Source organism: Gymnodraco acuticeps, unplaced genomic scaffold (genome assembly GCF_902827175.1).
Source record: "Gymnodraco acuticeps unplaced genomic scaffold, fGymAcu1.1, whole genome shotgun sequence".
Classification (NCBI taxonomy): domain Eukaryota; kingdom Metazoa; phylum Chordata; class Actinopteri; order Perciformes; family Bathydraconidae; genus Gymnodraco; species Gymnodraco acuticeps.
Genome location: NW_022990590.1, coordinates 1,974,000 through 1,991,020, shown reverse-complemented (window position 1 = coordinate 1,991,020; position 17,021 = coordinate 1,974,000). Strand labels below are relative to the sequence as shown.

At 42.3% G+C, this 17,021-nt stretch overlaps 1 protein-coding gene across 5 annotated transcripts in view; it reads left to right on the top strand.

Annotated features, from left to right (window-relative positions):
- Positions 1-16,741, top strand: part of LOC117554250 (bromo adjacent homology domain-containing 1 protein-like) — a 31,106-nt gene extending 14,365 nt beyond the window's left edge. For 3 of the 5 annotated variants that reach the window (XM_034228578.1, XM_034228581.1, XM_034228580.1), the window contains 6 exons: positions 6,095-7,885; positions 8,838-9,184; positions 9,485-9,644; positions 9,757-9,836; positions 11,298-11,389; positions 11,731-16,741. In XM_034228578.1, coding sequence (XP_034084469.1) covers positions 6,115-7,885; positions 8,838-9,184; positions 9,485-9,644; positions 9,757-9,836; positions 11,298-11,389; positions 11,731-11,920 — 2,640 coding nt within the window. In that variant the 5' untranslated portion in view covers positions 6,095-6,114 and the 3' untranslated portion in view covers positions 11,921-16,741. Of the gene's footprint in view, positions 1-1,874; positions 1,931-2,051; positions 2,138-6,094; positions 7,886-8,837; positions 9,185-9,484; positions 9,645-9,756; positions 9,837-11,297; positions 11,390-11,730 lie in introns of those variants that run through there. The other 2 variants (XM_034228579.1, XM_034228582.1) reach the window with 2 other exon arrangements.
- The last annotated feature ends 280 nt before the right edge of the window (positions 16,742-17,021 follow it).

Genomic DNA, 17,021 nt, shown 5'->3' with positions numbered 1-17,021 from the left:
AATGTTAAGGCTTGGTAAACTACACCCTGCTATTTCCAGATGCCATTTTTGTGGGGCCATTTGTGTTTAGCTGTAATGACAGACAAGATAAATACAAGGGGTAACTGCTTAGTTTCAAATGTTGGTACCAGGTCATTTATTTCTTTGAATTCACAAATTTTTCAATTATTAACTGTGTCCACATGCAGGATCTGAAGGGAAGTTTAAAGCACACAGTCCTACTTTAACCTTTTAAATAAGTCGCAGCAACTAATGTGGCCACATGAAGCATGTCTTTGACAGAGAGGAGGCGGTGGCAGTGTGAAGACATTATGGAAGTATGGCAACGGCTAGTCACAAGCAACACCCAGAACCTGTCCACCCTAGGAGACACACCTATTAGCAAGGTGCCGGAAATCTGAACAACTACACTGCCACCGCCTTTTCTGTGAGATAGACTGTTATTCACAATAAAGGGCCATATTTAAATATTTAAGAGCAAATACATTTTAGTGACATAAAAAAATTGAAATTAAAGGTGTATTTTAAATGTATGAATGTTTCCAATTTCCTCAATGATATTGACCATTGCTCACAGAATCAATCTATTGATCCTGATTAGCTTTGAAACATTTTTAACTTTACAATTAGGAAAGACATTTAACATCTTTAACGCTGGTGATAGAGATGGGGCGGGGGGCACATGCTCTCTGTATTTCCAAATACTTCCAAATAGTTTTATTAGAATTTATAACATTTGTTTATTTAGCTTAAACTATGTATTTCAACCCACTACAACCCTGAACTGCTGCTAAATGAAATGCGTCATGAATTCTTTTTTTTGCTGACAATTTACGTCCTAAAAAATGAATGCAAGAGGTTTGTATTTTTTATAGTGTGGTCGGTATTAAACTTTTTAGAGTCTTAATGCTTTGTTTACCAGAATGTAGTGTGATAACAATACACAATGGAATTGATTCGGTTTCGTGGGACTAGGCCATTTTGAAGTGACATATGCTACTTGCCACCAATTGGACATGTTGGTGCTTGGATTTGATGAGTTGGTTCATCTTGGTTACAATCCCAGCTAGTAATGGAGAGTTGAATACAACCTGTATTTAATGATTGATGTCTCAAAGTTAACATGAATACAGTAAAGATACCAGTCCAGAGCTGATTTAAAGCGCCTTTACATCCCATAACTCATCAGAACTTTATTAAATGGGAAGCGTTTAAAAACCATATCTCCCACGCACCACATGGGACACTGTGGATGTCATGTGAAATGCCTTTCGGCTTCATATGCATTTCTTCAGACGTGTTTAAACAGTCTGGTGGTTCACTGGTCGTGGTGTGGTCTGGTCACGTTAAATGACAGGGTGAGGCTGTGTGTCGTCGTGGTGGGGGTGGGGGGGGGGGGGGGGGGCAGTAATATCCATCGGCCGTGATGAGACCGCGCCGCGTTTTTAACGAAGTTCCGTCGGGACATTAAAGGTGTAGTTTGTCCAATAAACAGCTGTGTGTCCGTCATTGGAGGACGGGGGTGTCAAACCAGGCCGGCAATTGGTTCAGAGGAAGTTTTTCTGTGCAAATCGGTGGAAGCCCAACCAGGAAGAGCACACACACACACACACACACACACACACACACACACACACACACACCAACACCACACACCACACCACACACACACACACACACACTACACACAGCAGCCACACACACACACACACACACCACACACACACACACACACACACACACACACCACACACACATCTAGCAGGCAGCGCCCACCGACCGTCCTCTCTCCACTCCCTCCCCCAGCTCTCCCAGTTACGGAAGCTCTGCCATCGCAGCCAGGCCGGCGGGCTTTCCTCCCCCTCCTCGGTACCCGCAAAGATTTGTTCGACGGTTTCCCGGCGCCAGGAGGAAGCGCTGTCGGCGAGCCGTAAGTTAAGCAGCTCGGTTATTTTGTGTGGCTATTTTCGCCCCTGAATGTTTGAAGTTTGTTCCGACTGCCCCAGCCGTCCAAGAAGGGAGCGCAGAACCCCTTTTGTCGGCTTCGTGCACCAGAAGCGATACACGGGGCTGCCTGCTACGTGCCATATCCTCCCCAGGTCTCTACCAGGACGGGACCAGAATAGCCACGGTGTCGGTAAGTGAGGAATCCGGGTAGAAAAATGTGATCAAGAGGTGCCCCTTATTTTTGCTGATTGGTATGTGTGTGTATTCGGGTAGCCCCCCCCCCCCCCTCCAGCCGATATTTAGAGCCTGGCTGGCTACTTCAGATGGGCAAGCTACGTCAAGCTGTACTGTATCATCCTACTGTATTCCACGGTGTCTGTATGTATATGTTTACGCATGTTAAATGTATGCAGGTATGTGTGTTTGAAATCTCCCTCGACATCTCAGCCGATGCATGGATCAAGCTCAAGGCTGCGATGCAAAGTCTTTTGGAAAACACCAGACAGTGACCTAATGTTTGAAATGATTGTCTCTTGTTGATAAATTCAACATGCCAGAACCTCGTAGCTGCTAGCTGTTGGGGACATGGGAAATATAAAATAAGAGCTTTCTCAATCCGTTCCCCAATGGCTGGTTATTTATCTGTGATGTGTGTTCTGGCTCAGTCTTCAAAGTTGGGGTGTTAATTGCAGGTGTAATATTGGCTGATGGTGAGTTGGTAAAGATTGCAGCATGTACAGACAGTAGTAGTTTCTGTTCAGAGAACAGTTGTTTATGCATGGTGTAATGCATGTGGCTTATTGGTTGAATAATGTAGTGGTTTATAAGCCTTTTTTCCTTTGACACCTTACAATGAAGCCATATATTTTCTTTTTTGGCATCTTATCATAACGTATAGAAATAAATCGAACTTGAGTTTTCAATTTGTCCACAAAATCACATATCCCTGATTTGAGAAATGTTATACAAGTGTAGTACAAGAGCAATATACAATTTAAGGGTTGTAAAAAAAAAACTGGTTTGGCAGAAAAAGGGGAGGTTGGGGTAAATAATCACAAATGAACATGTATTTATTAATTTTGTATACATTTATAAATAGTTTTTAACCTACTTTATATTTGAGTAGCTGTGCTATGACACACCATAACATAGTCATGTTGATGTACTTTATTGATCGTAAACATGGAAATTATTATTTCCATGTAATATTTCCCATTTGACTCAATGAGTGTTTGGTATTCTGTTTAGTGTTTGAAGAGATTGCTTTATATTTCATGGCAGTTTTATCTCATTATCACATCTGTATTGTTATACATTTAGGACACATTTTGGTCCTCAGTGGTGGCCTTAATGTGAGATTGTTCACATTATGGTGCTCTGTGTTGGATTGTATTTATTTTTAAGGAAATATTGTAATATTTAAAGCATGTTTATAGTTGAAGCTCGTGCAGGAAACTTGTGTTGGACTGAAAGATTTGAAGTTTGTTTTGATGGTTGCTTGATGTTTCTCAGTGTACAACAATATGAATGGAGTCTATAGATCTTACCCTGGGTTACTGTTTTACACACATTTTCTTCTGAATTCTGGTTTTATCATAAAAAAGTATCCTGGTGTGCCCGGTGTTTGATGCTCTGAAAGGAGCTGATGATCTATGTTCTTACCAATTAGAGACAGAGCGCAGGGTCATTGATCTTCCAGTAACTGTGAGATTACTTCCTGAGGATCACCAGGCCTAACTGTTTAAAGAGCCAAATTGCTGTTCAGCCAGAACGCTGCCACATGAGATAATATCTCACAGGTTATCCCCGCCAGTGTTCCCCCACCTACACTTCTCAGCAGTGACCCGCAACTGCCGCTGGAAAAGAATCTTTGTGGGTTTACATTTTTTTGATAAAAGCTCATTATCAAGGTTGTTGTTCAGAAAGGAGAGTTGCTTTAAACATTCTTTGTTATTTAGGTACATTTAAATCCTTGATTTGTCAGATTCTGGATTGGTTTTCTGGAATAAGTATGGAGAGCTTCTGAAGTTAAGGTTGGATGTGTATGTCCCTTCTCAGATAAGCAAAGCCCAAAACTAGCCTTCCTGTGATAAGAAAAAGACGCAAAGACATGCACTGAGATGACAGATCACATACTACCTGATGTTATCATTCATAAACATAAACCAAAATAATGTGTTTCAAGGTACTACCTTTTGTGTTTTCTCAGTTGTGGAGTGATGAATATAATGCAATTTGTTTTAAATACCTTTTTGGAAATGCTGATTAGGGAGTTGTAGTCCATTAACCCTGGAGATTTACTCTTATTGGCTATTGGCTTGGATCTTTCTGACATTTAAATGTTGAACCTCCTACAGACTGCGCAAGCACAGTCAGACGAAATCAAACATGTTTGAGAAATCTTGTCGGCTCCAACAGTTTGGCCAAAGTCCTGAATGAGTTCACATTATAGAGGAATCTGCATCAAGCATCAGAGCCTCACACAGCCATGCTAGTCCGAACAGAAGCCCTGGCCTGGGATGACTGCTTTTCCAGGTGATAAACTGCCCTTAAAATGATAAATTGTTTACTCGGAGGGAGACCTCAGAGTTTTTTTTATCATAACTATGAAGAATTCAGCCGAACCAAACCTCCAAATCCCAGCAGACTAGCTAGTTTTAAGCTAAAAAAACCGCAGGTCTATTTTACAAACATCTCTTGAAAATATCACCTGACATCAAATAACCCCAACCCTAATTGATCGGTTGTAACTATATAATTGGATTGGGTACGAAAAGCAATCTCTTTTATGTTAGAAAAAAATCTCCATTCAGTTCAGAAACTTGGATGGCAGAACATTCTTAATTGTATTCTCTATAGGGAGATGTGTGGTGGAGATTCTACCATGTGTACTGTTATAAAATGCAAATATTTTCAAGTTTACCCATCTTATTAACCAGACAATACATCTTTATGACTCGAGCTCCAGTATAAAAATACACTGCATTAACATTTCCCTGAGCACCGAAGTAAAATCATGGTCTGTATATGTGCATTATCTAAGGAACACCTGCCTAAACACATGAGTCATTCATCGGTTGTTTATTGTTGCAATTTCACAACAAGCTCAGGGAGTCTTTTTTCATGAACACTCCCAAGCTTATTGTTTGTTGCTAATGGAGTTTAATTGCTAAAGGATTTTACAATGAGCTCAGGGAGTATTCACAGTACATTGTGTCAGAGATGTATGCATGATATTACCTTTCTCATCATGTATACGAACTATGAATATATATATATATATGCATTGAGACACACATTTTCTACTGTAATTTTGCCTTGTTCAAATGTAGACTTAGCTTGCTTTGTCTTATTTTCCTATTTGAACATCATATTGTAGTTTTTCCCTTTTGACATTTTCCTTTCACTCTTAACATTTCAGACTAAACAATTGGCTGCAAGAAGCTGTTATTTGCATTCTGTGTGCACACTAGGTGATAAGGCAACAAGAGCAGTGAATGAATGACAGAGTGCATCAGTTTCTTCTTTGCTACATGAAACAAACAAACCCCGTTATAATTCGAGGATCACAATCGGGCATTCAGAAGCTGAGAGCTCACCATATGATCAAATCAGCCTGATCACAAAACCATTGGTCTCATCGTTCAACTTTTATTATCGCATCTGATGTTGTGGTGTTTATATTCAAACTGAGTGCTTATGCCAAATAGTCGATATCTTTGTTCAGCTCGTTTTCATGCCTTTTATCATTTTCTTTGTACTTCAGTCCCATCCAGCTTTGGCTCGTTTCGAGTCAAGACAATACAAAAGGTTTGAAGTTGTGTTAATGGTCCCTTCTTGGTCCATAATCCCTTCCTTTTACCACTCCCTAAGTGTCTGCCCTGGCCATTAATCCTGCTCTGCCAGAAAAATGCTGATCTTAACTGTCTGTGATTTTGAAGAAACAAAAGCTATAGAGATGTGTTAAAATGTTCTACAAGTGAAGGGCTGAACCAGCTCTCTGGATCTAATTAAAGCTTTGTTTCTAAGTAACTTGAACCACTGTATAGATCACTGGTTTTTGCTCGGTTGATTTTAAACGTTGTAAGCACACGGTGAAACTAGGACAAACACATTGTTGACCACTTGTCGGTCTCTTTATCTCTAGGCCCCGTGGAGAAGCATGTGATGACTCACGCAAGGCAGAAGGGTTCCCTCAGGCAGAGCGACTATAGTGCTGAGCGGTGGGACAACAGCCCTCCTTTACCACATGTTGGCACTATGGGCGACACCTGGACTGAGCGCTCACTTAGATTCGGGAGGACAAAGAAGATAAGCGAGATCATCAAACAGAAGAAAGTTAAGGTCAAGAGTGTGAATGACAAGGCAGGGAAGAAAGAAAAATCTGATCAGAACAGAAAACTTGACCGGAGGCGCGACAAGAAACGGGACAGGAAGTCGTATCCTTTGCGAGGCAGGGCTGAGACTTCAGACGGGGAGGGGCTCAGCTGTCATGTCCTCCTTACCCGATTGGAGGAAAGCATCCGCGAACAGGAGAGTTGTAAAGAAAGCACGCGAAAGGATTCACGCAGACATTCATCTCTCAATCCCAAACCCAGAAAAGGGAAAAGCAGTGAAAGAAAAGGGGCAACGTCATTACCAAAAACCAAATCAAATTCAAAAAGCCCTAGTCATGGAGAGTTTATTCTTTTCCCAGAACCTCGCAAGCGCAGACTGGCCTCCCTGAACGCCGAGGCGGTCAACAGTTTACTGCTTGAAAGAGGTTCTGACGCTCAGGTGGCAGCTAAACTGGCCAGGAGACAGGAAGAGTCCACAAATGGACGGTCTGCCTTGGATGCAAATCCAACCAGGAGTGGTGTCCCTGGAGGTATAAAGGGTACGCGTGGAACCATCACTAAATCCTCAAAGACGCCCAAACTTGAACTGTGTCAAAGCTCTAAGCATGTCCAGAAGGCCAAAGCCAACCAAGCAGAGAGCGGGGGGATGAGCCTGGAGAGTCTGGATGCCCCCGCCCCCAGACGATTGGCTGGACTTAACGCTGCAGCCCTGCTAAAGTTAACTAGCTCCTCTGCTACCAGTAAACAGAGAGTAAAGGCTGCACCCACAGCTACTATCACAACTGACTGCAATGCTTCTGCTTTGGTCAAAACCCCAAAACAACTCTCAAGGGTCAAACTCAAACACAAGGGATGCTCACAAAAACAGAAGGGGAAAAAGGTCCCTGCCCTGCACAGTGGGTGCGCAGCCTGCAAGAATAAGGCGGACTTTGAGCCCAAAGTGGAGTGGGATACCGGCAACTGCACCCATCGACTGACCAAACCAGGGTACCAGTCACGCAGCATGCTAGCATACCCGCTAAAGCAAGTGAAGGAAGAGCCTCTGGAGACCGAAATGAGCCCATACTACTGCTGTCCGCCAGAGGGCTCAATGGAATACTGCCACCGCTTGGCCTTCTTCCTGGGCCAGCAGCCCTACGGAGAATCAGACGATCAGCCACTTAACTCAGCCATAACCCCTGTGAATCGCGAGTGCCTCGTAACCTCACCGTCCCTGACGCATTCCCACCCACACACAGCTCTGACCCTCAGCCCACACTCCTGCCTCTGCACCGCCGACCACTGCTTCTCTAGCTACTACGTTCATATCGCCCACCCGACACACACTGGAACATCGTCAGCAGGCCTGGCCCCGCAACCTCTGAACTTCCCCCCTTCCGGTTTATGCCCTAATCGGACGAATAGCTCCAAGCTGCTGGGTCCGCAGGTGTCCCACGGCTCGGGGCTGACCCACTCTGCCTACTGCAACTCGGTGGCTTCGCCCTGCTATGGTGAAGCCTGCGGGATCAGTGGCTACACCTACAGAGCCATGCCTCCCGTCACCAGCAGGGGATGTTCTTTCAGTACAGGATGCACTGAATGCACACACAGCATCAAAACAGGTGAGTGGAAAAAATAAATAGATTACGTATTTGAGCTGATTCCACTTTCATTCATTCATTCATTCAAACCTTTATTTAACCAGATTGGTCCCATTGAGATCATAGATCTCTTTTTCAAGGGAGACTTGCAGCATATAGGTTCCACATGAAACATAAAACAATAAAGGACATCATACATTATATTTACAGGATACATTTACATAGTTATAGACATTTACAAGTGCCCATAGTATCAACGAGCATTTCATTTAGCCTAGCTTTAAAAACATGCTGAGGAATGAGATTGCTCAGTTTCAATTCTTGCTGAAGATTGTTCCAAGCAAGTGGAGCTGCAGATGAATGAAGTAAATTGTCAATATCATGTTAAACAACTGGAACTGGAAATGTCTAAACAACTACATTTTTCAATCACATCTGAAGCACCTTTCCCCATATCCCAATGTTATCATGGTATAAATTAAAGAACTAAAGAGTCCTTTGTTGTAAAACTTGCCTCAGGCTTGTTGTGTGGCCCAACAAGTGTGAACCTTCTTAATTTTGTTGTTGTCTTTTTGTTGTTGTTATTAGCTTTGAAAGTGTCCTTTTGCTTGAGGCTCTGACTTAGATATTCAATTCATTGATAAGGAGCTGTTGGCTTATATGTAATTCCTTCCGTAACAATTGTAAATAAGATAAAGGAAGCAGGTTGTTTTACATGTGTTTCACGGTGGAACCATGCAATTTGCCACTTAAATTATGCTTTGCACTTATGCAACTGCAACTTAAAGTTTGCTAACTTTAGCTAATTTAAGATACTGGTGATAAATCACCTAGTAAGTCTGTAACAAAACACCCGAGTAAACTGAAGTGATTAGTTTAGTCTTGTAAATGTGACATGGTCTAGCTGTAAGTGAAAATGTGATATTTAGCTTTCTTGCTGTATAATTGTAACGTTCACCCTTTACTTTTCCAGAGGGTTACTCCTCCCCTCAGGGTGACCACAGCCCCTCCCTTCTGGTTCCCCCTTCCATGCCCATCTCCAGCTGTCCTCTATCCAGCATGCCCACTTCCACTCAGACCAAACCCCACCTGTCAGGGCGAGACAAGCCGCAGGCCAGGTTAAAGCTGGCCCCTGAATGCCCACAGAGCAACAAGCCCTCCAACGGCTCCCGGTCCATCGGCCGCACACGGCTGCCCCAGAAACAACCGTTGACCTTGCCAAGCTTCAGCAGCACCAAACAAAAGAGAGTCAGCCGAAGACGTGCCACCAACGGTTGGCGGCCTGTGGGAATGCCCACGGAGAGAGAAGTCTTTATAGCGGTACGTTATTTGTGAGTGTGTCTTCTAGTGGAGAAGATGAGCAAGATATAAGAGAGCTTTATTCTGTTTGTCTCTCTAGTGAGACTTTTTCTCTCCTATTCCACTTCCTGATAAGACCCTGCTAGGAAAAGCATCCTCGCAGCTGCCTGGCAAAAAAATAAAAAAATCAGCTCTAGGTGGTAAAGATAATTGTGTTTTGACCACACAGCTTCATGTGACAGATTCCTTTTTGTCTTTGTAATGAGAATGATATCTGTCCTTGTGGGTGTGTATGTGTGCATGTGAATGTGTCTGTCTCAGGGAGAGGATGAGATAGCCCTGCGGCAGTGTTATGAAGGAGTGGAGAGGGACGGTGAAGTGATACATGTCAGAGACACTGTGCTGCTACGATCAGGCCCCAGGAAGAAATCACTCCCATATGTTGCCAAGATATCATCGCTGTGGGAGGACCCCAAAACAGGTAAGGGAGACGAGGAGGGGGAGATCACAGATAGATATGGTGGATGGACTGACGAAGGGACATGTGGCCATGTTTGTTTACGTGTGTGTGTGTGTGCTATTTGCCTCCTCAGGAGAGCTGATGATGAGTCTTTTCTGGTACTACAGACCTGAGCACACACAGGGAGGCCGAGATCCCAGCACACACTGTGAGGTGAGGCTTCGTTTAATGTTGGCCAGCGGGCAAATGACAGTTTTGCAAAACGGAAACTGCACATTGGAAATACTTTGTCCTCTTTTTAAAAACAGATAAACTGAGGTAAACACATTTCAAGATGTGTCCACTTAATGGGTAATGAGTATTTGACAGTATTTAATATCATTAGTTTAGTCATCATACAGTTATTTACAATTGGTACTGTCCTATCATAGAGCCCCAGAATGTTCAATAATAAACCAAGCTAGTCAAAAAAGGAGCGAGACAGTGTGAGAGAAAGGTATTGTAAGAATTTATATTATTGTTTCAGATTAACACAAATGCTTGAATACTTGAAATTGATGTTTTTATTATTAATCACTTTAAGCACCATAGTTTTTCCTGAAAAGCCACCATAGTGACATTAACTGTACAATGTATCCATTTACTTCCACCATACTGAACACACCAGGTTAATAATTACACGCTGTTAGTGATCATATATTTGTTTAGAAAATATTTATAGAGGCCCTATTATGCATTTTGGGGTTTTCCCTTCCCTCACCCTGTTCTGAGAAAGCTAAAATCCCTCCCGCCCCCCTGCCTGAAACGCCTCCATTGGACACCTCTGTTTACTTCTAATAACATCAATATGTAACACTTGCGCTTCTATTGGCTAGCGCTCCAACACATTGTACGTGACAGGCTAAAGGGCGGGACATCTCTTAGCTGTTGCCAAATCACTACAGAGCCAGCTAGTTAACCAATCAGAGCAGACTGGGCTCTGGTTTCAAACAGAGGGTGAAAATAGTCTTTAAAGTTGTACCAGTTAAAATTCCTAAATGTATTTAATTAGAAAAAAAAATAACATTCAATTATTTAATTAATAAAAAAATGTTGTGTAAGTGGAACAGCTGTGTTCACATTTCACAACATAGGCTTACATTTTGTATGATGGGATTGTGGGAGAAAATATTATTTCCCTTGCATTACTTGCATAACATATTTATTGGTTTTGTTATAATAGATGATTTGTGATACATTTGTTTAATATAAGTTAGCAAAACAAATGTGCAACTGCTGCTGGAAACATTATTATCTCCCCCTCAGCAGCCATGCCACTGTTGAAAGTTGGGTAGCACCTCAGTGTACCCACAATGCCAAATGATGATATCTCTGCCACCTCGGTGCTGCACAAACAAAGAGAAAGAGAGGAGAGCAATTCCACCATGAGAAAGTGAAACTCCGCTTATGTTTCTATTCAACACGGATGTTTACAGCATGTGTGGAGTACAGCAGGTTTTTTCATGTGGTGGTGGCATGTAGAGTGGAAACACAGGAGCGGTTTTATCGCACATGAACAATTACTCTCTCCTCTGTGCTCACAGTTAAAGAGCGTTGTCATTTCTTCAGCCCTCAGCTTGCGCTACAGGAGACACTTGTGTTGATGTGACATTGTACACCCACTGTTGGTTTCAGAATGAGATTTTCGCCTCTCGGCATCAGGATGAAAATAGTGTGGCCTGCATAGAAGACAGATGCTACGTTCTCCCATTAGCCCAGTACTGTAGGTAAGTACACACGTACACACACACACACACACACACACACACACACACACACACACACACACACACACACACACACACACACACACACACATACATAGCAGAAAGTCTTTTCAAAAGGTCCTTTTAATTAACACCTCTCCTTCTTTGATATGTGTTCGCCTGTTTTCTGACTTTTCTTATCACACATGGTTGACACTGCAACTGTTAATAAATTAAGGGAACACTAGGCCGTATCTGTTTTGGGTTTAGTAAATCGTTACTCTTAAATAAAGCTACGGCACCGCGATGATACATTTGATTTGTGTTTGATTTAATATGACCTTTGGTGATTTATTTTTCAGATTTTGTGCCTTGGTGAAGTGGCGTGCCGAAGGCGCCCCACCTGGCAGTGCCAGCGTGGTGCCCTGCCGTGCCGACTTCGCCCCCCCCTCCCACCGCTGTGTGCCCACAGACGTCGACCCCGAGCTGGTGTATCTCTGCCGGCACGTGTACGACTACCGATTTGGACGCATCCTGAAGAACCTGCAGTAGAGGGTTAGACGGGGTGCTTAAATTAATCATAGCATAGCTCCCCCCTCCTGCACAGAGGCAGTGGTCGGGGGGGGGGGGGGGATCAGTAGATGAAGGACTGAAAACCCCTGTCTTTTCTGCTAGGGATGCTCACGACCACAGGGAAGGGCGATGATAGGGTGGGCTTTTTGAGGGAAGAAGCAAAACGTGTTTGACACATTATGAAGCACAGATCCCTTTAGTTGACTACAGAGGGGTTACAATGCGATAGAATCCGTCTCTGTCAGAGCACCGTCACTTCCTGGTTTCTAAAGAGCGAGGAATGTTCATTCATCAGCTACCACAGCACTCTGGGATACACGGAGGCTCGCGTGCGTCCCTCCCCTCGCCTGCCAGGAATGCAGAACACCAGGCTGAACTGGGCTCCTGTCAGGGCCGCGTTTCCCCCCAAAGCATCTTAGCACCACAATCATGTTTGTTCCATTTGTAAGCCAACGGCTCAGTAATGGTCCGGCGCTAAGGTGCTTCCGGGAGGACACAAGCCTGCGTTGTCAGCTCAATGTTAACGGTGTTCAACCAGCCGGGGTGAAGGAGCAGCTAATGGAGAGTGTCGTCTTATTTCTCCCCGATTTGAGTTGGGTGTTTCTTAGTGTGTGAAAGAGAGAGTGGGAGACCGAGTGTTTGTCAGTGTGGATAAATGGATAAATGTGGGTGTGTGATGTTTTTTTTTTTAAGGAGGCTTTCAGGCAATCAAACCAAACAAGCAGCTTTAGAGGAAGCGGAGCTCTCTCTCTCTCTCTCTCTCTCTGCCCATCCTCTCTTTCAGTGTGCCACAGATACATTTTCATCTCCAGTGAGGCCCTGCATAAACTAGAATACTGTACCTAAGGGGGTTGTGAGATTATTCCTTACCAAACTCAACTCTAGAACAAGGCTTTGGTCTGGACACTCAAAACGGCACTAAACTGATTTTATTAGTTAAAACAAATGTTTGAATCTCAGCTATGGTCCTCCTTTAAAGAAGCCTTGTTCTAGAGAGGTTCTACTAACTGCCCAATAGAAAGAGTTACTGTACCTTAACTGAGGAACCGGGACGCTCCTGAGTCCTGCAAAGGCTTATAGAGACGTCTTCATCGTTTTTTCTTGTATTTTTCCACCATGGCTTTTCTCTGCCTTATGACTTGCAGATATAGCTTTATGCTGCTAGTCCCCACATGCAACTACAGAAGGAAGAACACATTTATTCTAAGAAAAAGATTATCTGATTGACAGCTGTGAAATGATCAGTAGACAAAATGCACCGGTTTAGGGCTGAGCCAATGATTTTTTTAAAATTATTATTAATTAACCCTTTTGTCAATTAAATGTCTCAAAATAGTGAAAGGAAATCATTTCCAACAGCCAGAGTTGACTTCTACACCCAAAGATGTTCAAACACATAAAAGCCATCAAACTAACTGAATAGAATCAGGCCATATTTGGCATTTCTGAAATGACTCAAATTATCAGAATAGTTGCAGATTAATTTCCAGTCAATCGGCTAGACAATTAACTGACTAATTTTTGCATCTCTTACCTGGTTAGAAACACTTCTCCTGCCTCTGCTGGTTGCCCGTGTTACCCCCTGAAACATCTGGGAAACTTATTTTGTACATGCTCTAATTCTACATCCACACCAATTATTTTTCTTCCTCCTCCCCCCGAAGATAAACCAAAGGATGTCACACAAGCCAGAGTCCCCGTCTCCCTCCCTCGCGCTTCTCCTCCTCGTCAGCACTTCCCTTTATTATATTGCACTAATCCATTCCTTAATTACAACAAACTTCTTCTTTTTTTATGTTCCAGCTACTAATATATCCGCGGGGGGACCTACAGTGTATTATTTATGTGTGTGTGTGTGTGTGTTTGGTAGAGAAGGAAACAGTAAAGATGTCATGGCTGCTTTTTGTCAGTGCAAACTGTATATTTCTATTATTTCACCCGTAGAGGAATCGGCCAACGTGTCAGCATGTTGCACAACCTGTTGAATCCCATGGAAAATATACGGTATATATATGAGTGTGTATATATATATGTATATATATATATATATATATATATATATATATATATATATATATATATATATATATATATATATTACTAGAGTCATTCCATTTCATTTTTCAATCAGCTCTGACATACTTATATAAATATAGAGTATATATATGTATGTATTCACACTGTTAATGTGATTTAGATTTGAAAAAGGCATCTGGGTGGAGGCCTGACGCGTTGTGTGGACAAACGTAGCAGCAGTAGACGTGTATTTGGATTGAAGGGGGGTGGGAATGCGTGGGAGGGTGTTCGATACTTAATTGAGTCGTGGAGGATTTCACACCACACTCATTCATTGCCTTTTAACCTGCAAGTGTTTTACTGTCACTCAGAAAGCGAGTGGCGTCGGAGTGTGTGTACCTTATAGACATAGAGAGTACCCGATTGCTTGCCTACACTGCAAACACCCCGCTCTGCAACATTGGATAAGCCGTAAAAAACTTTCTAACACTCTAAAGCCATCTTTTCTCTATTCGAGTAGACCGAGTCCTCTTACTCCAACAAAAATCCCCATGATTGGGTCTTTTTTTATGTCTATTAACGCCCAGATTCTTCAAAAAGGTGATATATATTCTCCTACTTTACAATTTCTCCTTGTTAAAACTATTTTATTATGTCGATTTTCCTAAGATGGCATATGCAATATATTTTTAGATGTACTATTTTTAGAAAATGAGCTTAAAAAAACAAGATAAGAATATGCATTATTTTTGATTCAGTTCAAATTGAAGTCATCACAGCGTTAATTGAGATTTGACCAAATGGAAGAGGAGAATGAAGTCACATGACCCGAGGTTGTCGATAGAACGCTGTGAGGAACTCCCTTCCAGGCGATTTCTAATGAAGTGTACATATCTGAATCCAGGAAGCACCGGGCACTCTTTAAACGAGCAGACAGCCAATGCACAGTGTAGTATTTTTTTTGCAAGATCTGTAATAAATATATTTAAAGTAAGAGATATTTAAATGGAGTTAACAATACAATATATTAAGATTTCAATTTAACTTATTTGGAAATACTGTGTCTTATTGATTAACTATATCCTGTTTCTTTGCGCTCCAGGATAGAAATTAGTTCTGTTTATTTGTAACTTATGAGTTTAGAAATTAAGTGGTTGAAAGAGATGTAAATGTTGTGTTTATATCATTTAGTCGTCAGTGGGTGGAGACCAGACCAAAGCACACCCTGGCTGAAGTGGAGTCACATATTTGATTCCCTTTTCATCCTTAAAAAGTCGAATCTGACCCTATATCTCTGGATAAGAGGTGACTTCTAGCTCTCCTGCCTAACCTGACTGACCTTAAGTGACGTTTGGGAGAATGCCGGCAACATGGTCACCTGAGCCTTTATTGATTGGTCCTATTAGGGGAGGGACGGAGCCAGTGCAACTGAGACAGGACGGTACGTCCTCTGGGCTCCAGGTAGAAGATCCCTCGGGTGCTAAATTTAGAGAAAGGAAACTGGTCTATGTCCTAGACCAGTTTCCCTTCTCTAAATTTAGCACAATATTGTAGAGAGTTTTCATGGAGTGTCGGGAATTAGGGACTGTATGAAAATTAGAATTACTTGTGCCGGGTTATGTGTTTATAAGTGTTCTTAAGGGGCGGGACTCAATTTATTTTAGGAGAGCAGGGGATGGTGATCTCACCCAAGAATTCTATTTTTGATGTAACTTTAGATTGAAAAAGTGTATTAGCACCAATAGACTGTTTGTTTGTGTTTTCCCGTTTTAATCTCTGCAAAAAATGTATCATTTGTAAGATTCTAATGGGTCACTTTAAACATTTTCATTTTTAAAGTGGCGGTAAAAAATACAATAATAGTTATTTGGAGGACGTTGCTTTTTTTATAAAATAAAATGCAGGTTTGTTCTGTCCTCCGCACTCTTATGATTTTCACACAGTCCCTTACTCAAGTCATTAAAACTACAAGGTTTTCCAGTGATCTTACAAGAAGTGAAGGACTCTGAATATAATAAATGAGTCGGTGGATTTGATGATTTGCTGAACAGCTTCTCCCAGCATCCAAATCAGCTGGCCACCGTTGCCTTTCTCCCAGATGTGCATTGACTGTGTTTGTCCCCTAGAGGGCAGGAACCCTGTGTGTGCAGAACTGTCTCATGGCCACCTCCCAACGCAGCTTCCTCCCTCGTTTTCTGTCAATGCATCCTTGTCTTTTTGCTACTAAGAGTGATGCAGGAGAAAAGGAGACGAAGAACTCTCATTAAAAGGAAGTCGCCATGAGTAATCCTCCCGAGTGTTGGCCAGCCCTGCAGAAAGCATGGACTAGATTGTATGTTATTATTTATGTGACTTTTCTAGCAGCTTTGCATGGACACAGCCATGGCAACAAGGCAGGGCCAGCACTGGGGAGGGGTTTCTGTGCACGTAGGGTGTACATAGTGGCAGGGGTCAAACACTGAGTGACCTTTAGTGATGCCACACAGGAAGTGTGTTCACTCGAAAAAACAAAAGCACCCGACCGAACGATGAGATTCTGCTTTCTGTGTGGTCTGTATCGATGCTTATTGTCAACATATATTTTGATACATTTGGAAGAAACGGGGGATTATGCGCAGTAAAAAGTCTAGATATTTTTTGAGTAGAGAAGCAATGTGTGTATCAGATTATTGTCACTTTGTCATGCTCTCTGAGGATCTCTTGGATTTTTTGGAAGAATTATATAACATCCCTACTGATTTAATGTTGAAAGAATATTTATAAATTTTAAGTCCTTTGTGAAAATTCTGCGTGTGGATCTTTATTTACTACATTTAAATGCAATTTGACTCACTGACTTGTGTATTTCTTCGTTATGTGTCGTAAATGGAAGCTGCTCTGACTGCATGTGATCAATAGGAAGTCTGTAAAGTTCTTCCAAAAAGCAGCTGTGATGCTGAGTAATCCCCACAGGAGGTCAGTAGTGAGTAGCATGCACGGCTCAGGGTCAAACCCTCTTTGACCTTTTCATTTAGGCACCACATGGCATACAGAACATGGTCATCTGTTCATTTTAATACAGCAG